At 37.4% G+C, this 17,461-nt stretch overlaps 2 protein-coding genes across 13 annotated transcripts in view; one reads left to right on the forward strand and one right to left on the reverse strand.

Annotated features, from left to right (window-relative positions):
• Positions 1–17,461, forward strand: part of TEX10 (testis expressed 10) — a 50,715-nt gene that overhangs the window by 25,387 nt on the left and 7,867 nt on the right. For both annotated transcript variants that reach the window (XM_001112220.5, XM_028835022.2), the window contains exons 9-12: positions 716–893; positions 5,423–5,511; positions 6,788–6,921; positions 16,747–16,827. In XM_001112220.5, the coding sequence (XP_001112220.1) occupies positions 716–893; positions 5,423–5,511; positions 6,788–6,921; positions 16,747–16,827 (482 nt within the window). The remainder of the gene's footprint in view (positions 1–715; positions 894–5,422; positions 5,512–6,787; positions 6,922–16,746; positions 16,828–17,461) is intronic.
• Positions 1–17,461, reverse strand: part of INVS (inversin) — a 236,930-nt gene that overhangs the window by 10,906 nt on the left and 208,563 nt on the right. For 5 of the 11 annotated variants that reach the window (XM_015117204.3, XM_077965643.1, XM_077965644.1 and 2 more), the window contains one exon: positions 14,072–14,452. The exons of 5 other annotated variants lie outside the window; for them this stretch is intronic. The gene's annotated coding sequence lies outside the window, so the exon portion shown is untranslated. Of the gene's footprint in view, positions 1–14,071; positions 14,453–17,461 lie in introns of those variants that run through there. One more of the 11 variants, XR_013404658.1, reaches the window with a different exon arrangement.

A 17,461-nucleotide genomic window follows, 5' to 3' on the forward strand; every position in this document is an offset into this window, starting at 1 on the left:
GTACTGATTGAAAGTTCATCCTTACTCCTTCCTTCCCCCAGCCCCTCGAAATCACTCATCTACTTTCTGTCTATATGGATTTGCCTATCATGGATATTTCTTATAAATGGAATTACATAACATGGGGCCTTTTGTGTCTGGCTTGTTTCACTTAGCATAGTATTTTCAATACTTTATTCCTTTTTATTGTTGAGTAGTATTTTGTTGTATGGATATGTCACTGGTATTTATCCATTTGTCTAGTGATGAACATTTGAGTGTTTTCCACCTTTTGTGGGTTATAGTTTTAAATATGTATTTTTCAATATTGGTCATATATATGTAGGTGTATATATACACACAGCAAACCAAGTCTTTTGCTTTAAGTCAGGTTGATGTTGTAATTGTCACTGTTTAGCAAAATTGCTTGTTTACTTTGTGCCCAATCTCTTTTCCTCTTTACCCCCATGAAAGTTTTTATTTCTAACAAGACACTTGGATATTAAATCTTTAAATAAATTATGTTTGGTATTTTATTTTATGCAGTAGCTTAACAAGCCGTACATAAGTGTTTGATGATATTAATATAATTATGCTTTTATGTAATTGATATTCAGCATAAAATTCAGCATAAAATGTTAGCCTATAATTCACTGGAAGTAATTGATCTGCTTTATTAATCTCTGGTTTGCTTGTCTTTCATAGTTGATGTTAATATGTCTATCCACCTCACTAGATCCACAAGAAGGTGCTGTGGTGGTTCTCCCTGCAGACTCTCAGCAGCGTTTGGTTCAGCTTGTGTATTTCCTACCCAGTCTGCCTGCTGATCTGCTTTCTCGGTTAAGTCGTTGCTGTATTATGGGAAGACTCAGTTCAAGTTTGGCTGCCATGCTTATCGGGATACTGCACATGAGGTAGCATGCTGAAGTGAGCTGTATTTTAAGTGTATAATCTTTTCCCCCTTTTACTGGTAATTTGTGAATTATGGAAGGCTTTTGAAGTCGCATATACTACCTTCATTTACTCTTAATGCAACAGTTAAAACTGTTGATATCACTAGGTAGAGTAAGTTTACAAGAGTAAGACTTTCAAATTACTTGGTTAATAATTTTTATAGATAGGTTGGAATAAGAGTTGAAATAGAATTAACAAAAGTGTGTAGTAAGGGATTTATTGGTAGGTGAGGGTGTCATACTTCAAACCTTTGTTGTTACGGAATTGCAATATAGACCTTTTCTTCAGAGAGCTCAGAATTTAATGTAGCTGGTGAATTAAATAAGCTTGTGGACTGAGACCAGGAATTACTTGTAATCTCTCTCTTTTGTTTTCCTGGTGGTATAATAAACATAACATAAAATTTACCATTTTAACCTTTCTTAAAAAGTTTTGCCAGGCGCGGTGGCTCACGCCTGTAATCCCAGCACTTTGGGAGGCCAAGGTGGGCAGATCACGAGGTCAGGAGTTTGAGACCAGCCTGGCCAGCATGGTGAAACGCCATCTCTACCAAAAATACAAAACTTAGCTAGGCATGGTGATACATGCCTGTAGTCTCAGCTACTCAGGAGGCTGAGGCAGAAGAATTGCTTGAACCCAGGAGGCGGAGGTTGCAGTGAGCCGAGATGGTGCCACTGCACTCCAGCCTGGGTGACAGAGCGAGACTCCGTCTCAAAAAAAAAAAAGTTTTAATATTTCAAGAGACAAGTTCTCACTCTTACCCAGATTGGAGTGCAAATGGCATGATCATAGCTCACTGCGGCTTTGAACTCTTGGGCTCAAGAGATCCTCCCGCCTTGGCCTCCAAAGTAGCTAACACCACATGCCATTTTCCATAGCCATTTTACTCTGAAACTCTGAAAGGTTTGATACTGCTTGTGTTGGAAGTATCCTCATGTGTATATCTTCAGTCATAGTATTTTAGTATTCAGCAGTATTACTGGTTGTGGGAAGGGTCTGATGGGAAGGGTCTGATGTGGTTTTAGGCAGAAATAGAAATCTAGGCTGTAGTTGAAAAGTTTTCTTGTATAGATCCCCTATCTCAGGTAGATAAGAGTAGCTTACTCTTAATAGACTTTCTTCATACCAGTGTAGGACAGATATTTAACTCTGGTCACCGGAAGTGTGCTTCAAAACTGACAGTAAATTTGCCTTTTACCAAAACAGAGAACAAAACATAAATAAAATATTGTTTGTATTTAAAAATTCTAGGTTTATTTCTTCCTTGTATATGCCCATTAAAGGGGCCTGGACATATTTTTTAAGAATTTTAAATGTTGATTAGTTTTCCATGTTTTTTTTTTTTAGATATTAAAAAAACTGCACTTTGTTTTGTGTAAGCAAAGTGCTAGGCCTTTTAAAAGTTAAATTTTTAAAATTTTTTGTAACTTAAGTGCCTGTTTTTTATTTGACTTCCAGTAGAGGGCACTCTGTTCCTTAGCTATAACTTAGATTCAGTTCAGTTAAATCACCCCTTGAATGTTTCTTGAAATTGATTCTCCTTGGAAGATGCATTTAATGTCTTCCTCAACATCTGTTCACTTATGTTTAGTAACTTTTGTCAAGGATGTTTTTTAAAATCTTGGGTTTTTTTTTTTTTTTTTTTTTTTTTTTGCTTTTATCTTTTTGTGGCGATGAGTGGCGAGAATTGGGAAAATATATTAATTTTACAAATACTGATAATACGGACTCATATTTAAACGATTGTCATTGTAGTTAAAGTCTGCCAAATTAAATTTTGCTTTTTAGTATTTGTACAGAGTTCATTAGTAGACTTCTCTCTATATAGGTGTACTATTCCCATCTAAAGTAGTCCCTTTTTAAAAAGAATACAAAATTAGGACTTTTTAGTCTTGTTGAGCCCATGGCACTATCATTTTATCACTTTTCATAGGGTCATAATAAGACTAGCTGGGCGCAGTGGCTCATGCCTGTAAATCCCAGCACTTTGGGAGGCTGAGGCAGGCGATCACTTGAGGTCAGGAGTTTGAGACCAGCCTGGCCAACGTGGTGAAACCCCATCTCTATTAAAAATACAAAAATTAGCTGGGCATGGCAGCTCGTGCATGTAACCCCAGCTACTAAGGAGGCTGAGGCAGGAGAATTGCTTGAATCCAGGAGGCAGAGGTTGTAGTGAGCTGAGATAGTGCCACTGCACTTCACCCTGGGTGACAGAGGGAGACTCCATCTTAAAAAAAGGACTGAAGGTTAGTTCATTCAGACATATATATGTTGGGTTACTTCATATCTTTAGTTTTTTATTCAAAATAACTCCTCTTCTTGACCATGACTATAAAAGTGAACTTTTAAATTATTTGCCACTTACACTCTTAAAATACTGCTTCTCAGTCCCATGCATCCTGTGCACTGTTGCCAGATTGATTTTTCTGCAATACTCCTTTACTCAATTCTGATTTTTATCTTGTCACATTAATTGGTCTGTGAGATTAAGTTTAGCTCAATTTTTGTAGTTCTGATACCTTGCCATCTGTATTAAAGCATTTGTCTAATGGCAGGACATGTACCACCTAAGCAGGGATTCCACGTGTTAAAAACCCATCAGCTAGAAATCATTCATGTTTCTCTCAGCTTTTAAAAAATGTGTTTGGAATTGCTGTCTCTACCTTTTTACCAGCAAGTTATAGTTTTTTTATAATCTGATGTTTTCCTCATACCATTCTACTTGTGGTGTTTCATCGTAATATCCAGTGGCCTTTTCTCAGTTCTTACCCCACTACCCCAATTTATTTATAGCCAGATTGGGGGAACAGAAAGCATAAATATGGAAAGATGCTCCATGGTGTTAGATAAAATCTCTGAGGAAGGAGAAATTAGCTTGTACCAGGAAGTTTGGCTCGGGTTTCAAATAGGGTGAACATATGACCTTGTCTGCCAGGAACAGTTCCATTTTACTCCTTTTGGCCCAGCATAATCAGCACCAGCACCCTCTTTTGCTCACAGAAGTGTTCAGGCTTGGAAAGTATATATGGTTTTCATAGTTTAGTTTTAAAGACAGTGTGCTATATTGCTTGTCATTTATCACTTTTCACAGGGTCAGAATTTTAAATAGGCTGTTAAATAAATTTGCTGCCCCTTTTGGCCACTGGATGGCACAGTGGCTTCCTGTTTTCATTGAGTTCAAGAAGATAATAGTTTGTTTTCCAACCACTATTTTGTACTTCTTTCTGTTGAGCATCTGTACTTTTTATAACCTCCTTAGCTTGTGCTCTTGCCCCATAGACCTTTGCTTATCACCTGGGAATGACACCCAAGAAGAGTGTTTTCATTATTTTATGCCCGTCCCCTCGTAAGAATATTAATAAGGCAGGGTGCAGTGGCTCACGCCTGTAATCCCAGAACTTTGGGAGACCAAGGCAGGTGGATCACCTGAAGTCAAGAGTTTGAGACCAGGCTGGTCAACATGGCGAAACCCCATCTCTACTAAAAATACAAAAATTAAGGACGTCTATAATCCCAGCTACTCAGGAGGCTGAGGCAGGAAAATCGTTTGAACCCAGGAGGTGGAGGTTGCAGTGAGCTGAGATCATGCCATTCATTGCACTCCAGCCTGGGCAACAAGAGTGAAACTCCATCTCAAAAAATATATATATTAATAAATATAAGTCCAATTATTATAACAGTAAAAAAATTACTAAGTGCTTATAGGTGAATTAGAAGTTCCTAATTTTGTTTGATATTTATTCAGATGTCTGTGATAAAAAATTTTTAGTATCAGCTTGTCTGATTATTCTGAGCCTTTCTGCAACACCCATGGTTGACATTTGTTTTCTTCCTAGCTTTACCTTGAAGGGAATTTTTAAAGGAGACACTAGAAACTGATCTCATAGGAGGAACCAAATAATTCTCATTTAATGAGAAGCTGCTTTACATTTAGCTATTCCTTTTGAGTCCTCTGCCAATACCTTAGCTGCACTATTGTGAAATAGACCTAGTTACAACTTTACTAAGAATAAGAACACAGAGTTGCCTTACAGTGGCTTTAAAGATAAGTTTTCTTTATCTAATTAAGATACTTTTGCTTAGTTATGTAGGAAGCTGAAGCTTGTTTAAACATAACTCATTTGCTGAGGGTAAGACTATAAAAATCAAATAGTAAATACATAGCAGCTGAACCTGCCACTGAAAAGCAAAACTTCATCTTGGCTCCTTAGAGTCTGATTTTCAAGTGGATGGAAATCTTCTGTTATACTATATATGTTGATCAAGTATGCTTTTTAATGAAAGTTTGTATTAATATGTTTGAATTTCAAACTTTTCTACTATGGTACCTGAGCCCTTGGATATGAAATTAATACAAGGCATATATGGGTTTTAAGCTATGAAATCAAACTTGTTTTCAGCAAAGAAAAATGGTTATATACTGTGCTACCTTTGAAAAGTCTGTCAAGTTGGTCACTTCTGGTAATACTTCTCCCTTTGTTTTTTATAGATCATCATTTTCTGGGTGGAAGTATTCAGCTAAAGACTGGTTGATGAGTGATGTGGACTATTTCAGCTTCTTATTTTCCACACTTACAGGTAACCACATTCACTTGCCAGATTAAAAAAGAAAAAACCTAATGTGAATCACAATTATCCTTCTAAGATTTGCCATTTTATCAGTTTGGTTCAGTTTTGAAGATGATAAATATTCTGTCTTGGAGTGATTTTTGTGATTAGTAAGTGGAAATCGAAAGAATATTTCTAACCTACATTGTTAGGCTCCTGAGGCAGGAGTATGGATGATTTATCTTTAAATCTCTTATAGTATGAGTATCAAAACCCTGAGCATTATTTGAATGTCATGTTATTGTATTTTTAAGTTTGATGTACTGTTACTATTATTTTAAATGCAGTATTTAAATATTTTCATTTTATACTTGGATAATGATGGGATTCTTTGAAATTTTCTGAAGACTTGAAATTAGGAGAGTTAATATAGTGTCAGAGTCCAAAAAGAACTTGACAGTTCCAATACTATGCTGAATCTAGCAAGATAAATATTTCAGAAGATAAACGTAAGCTCCTATATGTTTATTGTATACTTTTGAATGTGTACATTTGAGGTGGCGGAGGCTTTGTGTTTTAATAATAGTAGTTGTCAAAAAGATTTTAGTGGTTTTAGAAAGCTCATTGGGAGTCAGTACATGGCTATCAAACTAGATGCTGCCTCTTTAGGTTGTGCTTACAGAAGTATAGTGATTTGAACATCAAGGTAGATAGGGTTGGGCCACATCAGTGGTATTCTGATCGTTCTGAGAACTACCTTTCAGGAGTGACTTTGGCAGGTTGTTTGTGTAGGTTAGGCCAAGTGTAATAGAGGTGGTAAGGGGAACTAGAAATTGTTGAATGAACTATACACGTATTGTCAAAGTAAAAACACTTAGGGCGATGGAGTAGTTTTAAAACATTTGAAGGGCTATTATCTAAGAAACTAAAGCATTTGATATATATGTAGGAGTATATTATTGCTTTTACTTGCCCATTTGCTTTTTTAAACCTACCATTAATTGGAAAGATTATGCTTTTCACTCTAAGTAAAAGTGTCAAAACCCTAGTAGAAGTGGTAAAACCGGTTTCTTGCTATATTATAGATTGGGTCTGATCACATCTTTTATGCAATTATATGAATTTAACTGTCTTCATTGCTAGCATTTTATTTTTTAAAATATTGCATGAAATGCAGAAGCTCAGAAAACAAGGTAGCTTAAAGAATGTTCACTTGAAGACATATGTCATCTCTGTTTTTTAAAAAATTATGAAAAATGTCACTGCTTTTTTTTTTTAATTGGCTTTCTTTGTTTACCTGTATTAGGGTTTTCGAAAGAGGAGTTGACTTGGCTTCAGAGCCTTCGAGGAGTTCCTCATGTCATCCAGACACAGCTTTCCCCTGTGCTTCTCTACCTTACAGATTTGGATCAATTTTTACACCATTGGGATGTAACAGAGGTAATAGTTCATTTAAAAAGAAACCGATAATTATTAAAATTCAGTTCATCAGCCAGCAAGTTACTATATGTGAACTGCCTTGTGTGAGAGCTTTTCAAAGATACTTGTTTAAAGTGCTTATAATCTTGGATAGGAGAAGTAAGTTTGAAAAGGGAAACATTCTTTATAAATTATGCCAGTAGAACAGAACAAATCAGCAATTTGAATGATAGATCTGTCTTTTTAAAAGAGGAAAGCATTATGTAAGAGGAAGAATTGAGGTTTTGAAGGATAAGACTTAAGTAAGAGTTGGTATCCTTGAAAGTGACTTTTTAAATGGAAGATTATTCACCAGTTCCTTTGGTTTTAAGAATTACTATGTAGCTTATTAAAATTAAATTTAAAACCCAAATTCTTTAAGTTTTGAAGTTTGGTTTACAAGTCTTAATTTTTATTTGATTTGATTTGATTTGATTTGATTTGATTTTTTTGAGACAAGAGTTTTGCTCTTGTCACCCAGGTTGGAGTGCAGTGGTACAATCTCGGCTCACTACAACCTCCGCCTCCCAGGTTTAAGTGATTCTCCTGCCTCAGCCTCCCAAGTAGTTGGGATTATAGGCATGCGCCACCACACCTTGCTAATTTTTTGTATTTTTAGTAGAGGTGGGTTTCACCATCTTGGCCAGGGCTGGTCTTGAACTCCTGACCTCAGGTGATCCACTCACCTCGGCCTCCCAAAATGCTGAGATTACAGGCATGAGCCACCACACCCAGCCTACAAGTCTTACTTTTTAAGTAAATTTAAACATTTAAAGGAGGACTTTGATTTAATTTTATTCCTTTTACAAACCAATTTTTTTTTACTTTCTTAAATAACTGTAATAGTATTTGTCAAATACTTCAGTTTTCTGACAAACCTTCACAAATAATTGAAGTAAATCTTAGAGATAGCTAATAAATTGAACATATAAATATCGGAAATCTTATGTTTTAGTACTACTTAATGAAACTTCAGATTAAAACCACAAGTCTAAATTAATTAACTACTGACTTTAAAAAGTATTTTTTGTTACTGTTTTGGGGTTTGGTTTGGTGTTTTTTGTTTTTGTTTTTTTGAGACAGAGTCTCGCTCTTGTCACCCAGGCTAGAGTACAGCGGCGCTATCTTGGCTCACTGCACCCTCCGTCTCCCGGGTTCAAGCGCTTCTCCTGCCTTAGCCTACAGAGTAGCTGGGATTACAGGCACCCGCCACTACTCCCGGCTAATTTTTTGTGTTTTTAGTAGAGACAGTTTTGCCATTTTGGGCTGCTGAACTCCTGACCTCAGGAGATCCTCCCACCTTGGCCTCCCAAAGTGCTGAGATTACAGGCGTGAGCCACTGCTCCTGGCCTGGTGTTTTCTTTTTAAGAGATTTCGCTGTTTTGCCCAGGCTGGCCTTGAATTCCTGGGCTCAAGTGATCCTCCTGCCTCAGCCATCTGAGTAGCTGGGGCTGTGGGCATATGGCATCATGCCCAGCGGCTGACATATTTTAAATTGGAAGTACAAGGCTGATCTTTTGCCCTAATAGGCAAAATTGTCTTAAATGTTACAAATACTTAACACTAAATACACAAACAATATCACAAACATTAATACTAAGGGTTTATTTAATTTCTAAGTTTTTAAGTTTATTTTTATTCTTTTGTGTGTGCGTGTAGATTTAGGGGTACAAATGCAGTTTTGTTACATGCGTAAGACTGTACAGTGGTGAATCAGGTTTCTGAGAGTATCACCCAACGACGTACACTGTACCCATTAAGTAATCTCCTGTCATTCACCCCACTCCCACCCATTCACCCTTTTGAGTCTCTGTTGTCTGTCATTTCACACTCTATGTCCATGAGGAGACATTATTTTTAGCTCCCACTTACAAGGAAGAATATGCGCTATTTGTCTGTGTCTGACTTGTTTCACTTAAGATAATGGCCTTCAGTTACATCCATGTTGCTGCAGAAGGCATGATTTTATTCTTTTCTATGGCTAAATAGTATTTCATTGTGTGTAAATATCACATTTTCTTTATCCACGCATATGTTGGAACATTTAGGTCAATTCCATATGTTTGCTATTGTGAATTGTGAATAGTCCTGCAATAACCATAGGTATCTTTTTGATGTAATTATTTCTTTTCCTTTGGGTACATACACGGTAATAGGCGTGCTGGATCGAGTGGTAGTTCTATTTTCAGTTATTCGAGAAATCTTTCTACTGATTTCCACAGAGGTTGTACTAATTGACATTCTCAACCAACAGTGTATAAGTGTTCCCTTTGTCGTCTTAATATCCATTCTGACTAGTGTAAGATGATATCTCTTTGTGATTTTAATTTGTATTTCTCTGATGATTAATGATGTTGAGCATTTTTTCATGTGTGCCTTTTTGGCCAATTTGTCATCTTGAAAAATACCCATTCATATCCTGTCTACTTTTTAATGTGGTTGATTTTTTGCTGTTGCTTAAGTTCCTTGCATTGTAAATTTTTGTATTAGTCTCCTGTTGGATGCATGGTTTGCCTATATTTCCTCCCATTCTGCAGGTTTTCTGTTTGCTTAGGTAATTATTTTTCTGTGTAGAAATTTTTTAGTGTAATGAAGTCCTATTTGTCTATTTTTGTTTTTGTTGCTTGTGCTTTTGGGCTGTTAGTCATGAATTATTTGTCTAGATCAATGTCCAGAAGAGTTTTCTCTAGGTTCTTAGTATTTCTGTAGTTTCATATCTTACATTTAAGTGTTTAATCCATCTCGAGTTGATTTTTGTATATTGTAAGAGAGATCCAGTTTCATTTTTCTGCATGACATTCCAGTTTTCCCAGCACCAATGGTAAAAGTTGTCCTGTCTCCACAGTAGTTCTTGTTGACTTTGTCAAAGCTGAGTTGGTTATAAATATGTGCCATTATTTTTGGGTTCTCTATTCTGTTCCCTTGATCTATGCATCTGTTTTTATACCAGTACCATGTTGTTGTGTTTACTACAGCCTTGTAGGTAATGTAAAGTATCACAGGGAATGTGATACTTCCAGCTTTGCTCTTTTTGCTTAGTATTGCTTTGGCTATTCAGGCTCTTGTTTTGGTTCCATATTAATTTTAGGATTTTTTTTCTAATTTTGTGAAAAATGACATTGGTATTTTGATAGCAGTTTCATTTACTCTAAAGATTAATTTGGATAGTGTTGTCATTTTAATAATGTCAGTTTTCCTATCTGAACATTGAATGTTTTTTCATTTGTTTGTGTCATCTACATTTTCTTTCATCAGTGTTTTCTAGTTCTCTTTGTAGAGCTCTTTTATCTCCTTGGTTAAATATATTCCTAGGTTTGTTTGTTTTTGTAGCTATTATAAGTGGGATTGCCTTCTTGATTTTGTTCTGAACTAGTTATTGGTATATAGAAATTACTGATTTTTGTATGTTGATCTTATATCTTGAATTCATTTCTAGATATAAGATCATACCATCTAGTTGGATATGGTGGCATGCACCTGTAATACCTCTACTTGGAAGGCTGGGGCAGTAGGATAGCTGGAGCCCAAGAGTTTGAGGATGCAGTGAACTATGACTGTGCCACTGCACTCCAGTTGGGGCAACAGAGCGAGACCCCATGTCTTAAAAAATAATCGTATCAGCAAACAGGGATAATTCAACTTCCTCTTTTCCAATTTGGATGTCTTTTTTTTCTCTTGCCTCATTGCTCTGGCTAGGATGTCATGTACTGTGTTGAATAGGATGATGAAAGTGGGCATCCTTGTCTTGTTCCATTTCTTACAAGAAATCTTTCCAACTTTTCCTCATTCAGTGTGATGTTGGCTGTGGGTTTGTCATATATGGATGGCCTTTATTACTTTTGAGGTATGTTTCTTCTGTGCCGAGTTTGTTGAGTTTTTTTCATGAAGGGATGCTGAATTTTATCAAATGCATTTTTTGTGTATTTTGAAATGATCATATGGTTTTTGTTCTTAATTTGGTTCATGTGAAGTATCACATTTATTGGTTTGTGTATATTGAACCATTCTTGCACCCCTGAGATAGAAACCCTGCATCATGGTATATTATCTTTGATGTACTTTTAGATTTGATTTGCAAGTATCTTGTGGAGGAATTTTGTGTCTGTGTTCATAAGGGAGTAAAAGAATGAATAATGCCTCCAGGACATTTGGGACTTATGTAAAGTGACTAAGCTTATGAATTATTGGTATTCCCAAGGGGAAGAAAGATTTAAAGTTTAGAAAACCTAGCCAACCAAGTAATTGGTGAAAACTTTCCAAGCCTAGCAGGAGATTTAGACATCCAGGTTCAGAAGGCCCAGCAGTCCTCAGGAGAATACATTGCAGAAAGGACTTCATCATGACATATTATAATCAGACTGTCTAAAGTCAAAATGAAAGAGAGAATTCTAAAATCAGCAAGAGAATCGTGTCTAGTCATTTATAAAGAAAATCCCATCAGACTAACAGCAGACTTTTTAGCAGAAACCTTACAGGCCAAAAGAGAATGGGATGGCATAATCAAAGTGCTGAAAGGAAAAAGCAAAAAAACTCTGAAAGCCAAATAGTAATTTATTGGCTGAAAGTTGGGATTAGAGAGGTGGTAAAAGATACTCATACAAACAGAAACCAAGAGTGAGCAGGAGTAGCTATACTTTTACAGGTAAAACAGACTTCAAATCAGAAACAGGTTTAACAAATACAAAGAAAATCATTATGTAATGATGAAGGGATCAATTCAGCAAGAGGATACAACAATTCTAAATATATATGCACCCAACACCAGAGCATCCAGATTCCATGAGTATTACTAGACCTAACGGAAGAAATACATGGCAATACAATAATAGTGGGGTGCTGTAACACCCCACTCTCAGCATTAGATCATTGAGAAAGAAAATACAAAGAAACATTGGATTTAAGTTGAACTTTAGACCAAGTGGACCTTACAGACATTTATAGAACATTCTACTCAACAAACTGCAGAATATGCATTCTTCTCATCATCACATAGAACTATCGATCTCCCAAATAGACCATATGGTAGGTCACAACAAGTCCCAACAAATTTTAAAAAATCAAAATTATACCAAGTATCTTCTCAGACCACAGTGGAATAAAATAAGAAATCAGTACCAAGAGGAACTTTACAAATGATGCAAATACATCACTTTGTATTGAAATATTGCAAAATTAAAAAACATACACCTGAATGATGACATGCTCCTGAGCAATTATTGAGTCACTGAAGAAATTAAAATAGAAATACAGAACATTTTAGAAACAATTGAAAATGGAAACAAATCATACTAAAACCCATGAGATACAGGAAAAGCAGTGCTGAGAGGGAAATTTGTAGCATTAAATGTCTACATGAAAAAAAGTAGAAAGATTACTAATCAACAACCTAACATTGTACCTTAAGGAACGAAAAGTAAGAACAAACCAAGCCCAAAATGAGCAGAAGACTTGAAATAACAAAGATTAGAGCAGAACTAAATGAAATAGAGATCAAAAAACAATACAAAGGGTCAACAAAATGCAAAGTTGGTTCTTCAAAAAGATAAGATTGATAGCCAGTAGCTAGACTAAGCAAGAATAGTGAAGATCCAAATAGACAAAAACAGAAATGAAAAGGAGACATAACAACTGATACCACAGGGACTATTACAAACAACTATACACCTACAAACTGAAAAATCTAGAGGAAATGGATAAATTCCTGGAAACATACAACTCCCCAAGGTTGAACCAGGATGAAACAGAAAATCTGAACAGACCAATAATGAGTAGTATGGTTAAATTGGTAATAAAAAAATCTCCAGGCCGGGTGCAGTGGCTCATGCCTGTAATCCCAGCACTTTGGGAGGCTGAGGCGGGAGGATCACGAGGTCAGGAGTTCAAGACCAGCCTCACCTATGGTGAAACCCTGTCTCTACTAAACATACAAAAGTTAGGTGTGGTGGCATGAGTCTGTAGTCCCCGCTACCTGGGAGGCTGAGGCAGGAGAATCGCTTGAACCCAGGAGGTAGAGGTTGCAGTGAGCCGAGATCGTGCCACTGCACTCCAGCCTGGGTGACAGAGCGAGACTCCATCTCAAAAAAAAGATCTCCAAAGAATGAAAAGCCCAGGACCAGATGGATTCACAGCTGAATTCTGCCAAATGTACAAAGAAGAACTAATACCCATTCTCGTGAAATTGTTTCCAAAAATCAAGGAGGGAAGAGGAAATTCTCCTTAATTCATTCTGTGATACCAGTATCACATGATACCAAAACTATACAGGGACACAGCAGAGAAAAGAAGACTACATTACATACCTATTTGTCTCTCCTTTTTTTCTTTTTTTTTTTCGGAAACATCGTTTCACTCTGTCTGTCGCCCAAGCCGGAGTGCAGTGGTGCAGTCTCAGCTCACTGCCAGCCTCCGCCTCCTGGGTTCAAGCGATTCTCTTGCCTCAGCCTCTTGAGTAGCTGGGATTACAGGTATGAGCCCCCACACCTGGCTAATTTTTGTATTTTTAGTAGAGACGGGGTTTCACCGTGTTGGCCAGGCTGGTCTTGAACTCCTGACTTCAAGTGATCTGCCTGCCTTGGCCTCCCAAAGTGCTGGGATTACAAGCGTGACCCACCGTGCTTGAGCCTATTCTTTATTTCTTAAATTTCTTTCCTTTTCTTTTGAGACCAAGTTTCACTCTTGTTGCCCAGGCTGATGTGCAATGGCACAATCTCGGCTCACTGCAACTTCTGCCTCCCGGGTTCAAGCGATTCTCCTGCCTTAGCCTCCCAACTAGCTGGGATTATGGGCGCCTGCCACCATGCCCGGCTAATTTTTTATATTTAGTAGAGACGGGGTTTCACCATGTTGGCCAGGCTGGTCTTGAACTTCTGACCTCAGGTGATCCACCTGCTTTGGCCTCCCAAAGTGCTGGGATTACAGGCATGAGCCACTGTGCCTGGCTGCTATTTCTTAACATTCAAAGGTGCTTGTCCAGTGAGAATGCAAAATTATGCCATCCTAAGTAATATTGGTTTCATTTTTTTCATGCAAAATCTGAAGTAATATTCTCTCCTGGCTGATTTTATTTTTTGTTAGCCAGTTTTGACAGTGTTCTCAACAGGGTAGTCTCTCAGTTCAAGTTACAACCTAATTCTTTTTTTGTTGTTGGTGGTGTGTCAATTAATTTATTAACTTGATATTTTCATTTTATTTTGAATTCTCTTCATGTTCTTCCTATCTCTAGGGACTATATCTTTTATAGTTATTTAACTTATTTCTCTCATGGCTTTGTTTGACTCTGGTCACAATGCTAGGGTCATGCCAATGACATCCTCATTTTATTACCCATAGTGCCTGGTACTGTGTTTACTTACAGGTCTTGAAATCTTACATTTATTTTAGGTTTTCAGCTTGCTTTTATCTCTCAGGGTCTGTATGGTGACTTTAAGTTCTCAGGGAAAGCTCAGCTTCTTATGGGTATGGTAGCACATGTAAATTTCTTGGTATGATACTTGGGGAGAGTTCAGGTGGTCTCCTATTTGTGAAAGAGAAGATTATATTAGAGTAGTTATGGCAGACCAGTTTTCTGCAAAGAACAGTGGAGAATGGAATTTAGAAACCAACATGTGGAATTTCGGTGTGCTTATTGCTGTTGGGTGTTGCTTCTCCCATATCCTCTTACTGGACATAAAGTCATCATTCAACACCACAGAGTTTATTCTAGTTATATCCTGTTTCTTTTTTGTACCTGCTTTCTCTGATAGACACCTGGCTCCAGTTATACTTAATATATTTACTTGATCAGCTTCTCTGTAATTAGTCTTTCTTTGCTCCCACCCCTCTCATCTCACTCCATTTGGACTCTGGTTCTTGCAGGCTGTCTACTCTGGGCCATCTCAGCACTCCCGCCAAATCCAGTGCCAAAGTTTACCTAGTTTGGCCCCACCCGTTGGCTTTAGAACTGAATCGTTTAGGGCAGCAAGGGGAGGCAGAAGGGAAGTGATGAAGTGGTTATTATTGAAGGTGCACTTTTCAAATGTGGTTTACCTTTGATTAATAAAAATATTCACCATGTTTGTTTTGAAGTAGGAAGATGGCCTTGGAAATGATTTTTTTCTGATTGTTACTTATAGGTATAAAAGAAAAAGTTACCAAATAAATTATCTGGGTAGTATCTATAAGAAACTTTACAGAGAAATAATGTATAGATCTGTTGATCCCTGCCCCCACTCTCAAATCTGTAAATAACAAAGTACAAAAAGTCTTGATTTTTCAGGGCTAGATGACAGCTCTCTTGAACTTAATTGACTGATCTCTTCCTAGAGTGATATTCTTCCTTTCCCCATTCTTGTTTTTTTCATGTGATGTTTTTACATATTTCATTTTTGATAGTATACTGTATCAGATTCTGGGAGTTTGTGCTGTGACTGGTATCTGTAAGGACAGTACTGTTCTTGACTCCTCTTGTTTATCTGAGAACTTAGGAAATTAAAAATACTAGGGGTTTTACTTCTAACTCTACTTTTTGTGCAGATTTCTTTTTTACCTTTAGAGAATAGGAGGCAGTGTCATGAATAAACTGAACAGGATATTTATATTTTCTGGGTCATAAATATTTTTCTGTGATACATTTCTCTATCAGGTGGGCAAAAAAAGCTTTTGTTAGCCCTTTGTTCATATCACTCAGATCTTTCTGTTGTAGCACTCAATAGAAATACAGTATGCCCTTACTTAATATCCTCAGTAGGTTCTTTAGGAAACGGAAATGACATATACACTAGGTCCTTGAATAACATATTTTTTGGAGACAGTGTCTCACTCTGTCATCCAGGCTACAGTGCAGTGGCACCATCATGGCTTACTGCAGCCTCAACCACTTGGGCTCAGGCGATCCTCCTGTCTCAACCTTCCGAGTAACTGGTACCACAAGCACGTGCTACCACATCTGGCCCAACTTTTTTTTTTTTTCTTCTAGATGAGGTACCACTATGTTGACCAGGCTGGTTTCAAACTCCTGGGCTCAAGCAGTCCTCCTACCTTGGCCTCCCAAAATGCTAGAATTACAGTCATGAGCCACCAGGCTGGCTGAAAAACTTTTTTTAATAATGTTGATTGGGGGGAAAAATGATTGCATTATACATTGTTTTGCTTAAAGTCATAGCTTACAAGAACCTGCTAAAGTTGTTAAGTGAGGACTTACTGTACAGTCTCCATGTTGGTAGATTGTAAGCCACTTGAGGGGTATGAGAAAGAAGAGAAGGTTTCTCATTCTTTTATTCCTGTGCATGGCACCTAATAGGGGCTAGCTCAGTAGTCAATAAATGATTAGTAGATGAATTATTTGGAAAATTAGGCCAAATATTAAGGTCTATTTGTTTGATCTTTGACATTTACATCTTCAGAGTAATTTGTTACATGTTTCCTATAAATTTGTAGAGCAAGTAAGTATTAAAAGAATCTGTTGCTGGGCACAGTGGCTCACACCTGTAATCCTAGCACTTTGGGAGTCTTGAGGTAGGTGGGTTGCTTGAATCCAGGAGTTTAAGGTGAGCCTGGGCAAAATGGTGAAACCCCATCTCTGCTAAGAATACAAAAATTAGCCGGGCGTGGTGGTGTGCACCTGTAGTCCCAGCTACTTGGGAGGCTGAGGCCAGAGGATTGCTTGAGCCAGGTCATGGGGGTTGCAGTGAGCTGAGATTGCATCACTACACTCCAGCCTGGGTGACAGAGTGAAACTCTGTCTCAGAGAAAAAAAAAAAAAAATCTGTTGAACTTGTTTCTGACCTAAAATGTTCTGATTTGGTTACTGGTTTTCTCCTTTTCTGACAGGCAGTTTTTCACAGTTTATTGGTTATTCCTGCCCGAAGTCAGAACTTTGACATCCTGCAAAGTGCCATCAGTAAGCATTTGGTAAGTATCCTTCAACTTTTTCTCTTAAGAATGAACACAAGATGCATTGGTTAGAATAGAGTTTACCATAGCCCCAGAAATAGTGTATCTGGAATTCTAAGCTTAATGATACCATAGCCTCTTGCAGCATGATGCATTGGCAAGAACTGAGGAATCTTGGTATTTTTCCTGGCTGTTATTAATTTAATTCTGAGTGACCTTGGGAACAGTCTCTTCTTAGGACCTCACTTTTCTAAATCAGTGAAATAAGGGACCTGAAAATTAAACTTCAAATCCTTTCCAACTTCTGTAATTCGCATGTACTTTGCCTCAGTGTATTGAGAATTCAACATCTAGACTGGAGTCTGGGTTCCACCTAGAAGGTTTGGGGTCCAAAGTAGGCACATTATCTAACCTGGCACAAGGTGTGGTCCCTGGAAGCTGTAGACTCAACCCTGAGACTGGCCTGTTACTTGATACTGGATGTCTCATTTCCATTGGTATTAAATCCACATTAGATATACCTCTGTAGTTGCTTTTAACTTCCTCCAGTGTTTACACTCTTTATCTTTGGCTTTTTATTGTAATGTATAATAGTACAAAGCAGGGCTCCCAAATTATATCTTTGAGAAACATACTTGTTTGGATAAAATAC

The sequence above is a fragment of the Macaca mulatta genome, chromosome 15 (genome assembly GCF_049350105.2).
Source record: "Macaca mulatta isolate MMU2019108-1 chromosome 15, T2T-MMU8v2.0, whole genome shotgun sequence".
In the NCBI taxonomy this organism is placed as follows: Eukaryota; Metazoa; Chordata; class Mammalia; order Primates; family Cercopithecidae; genus Macaca; species Macaca mulatta.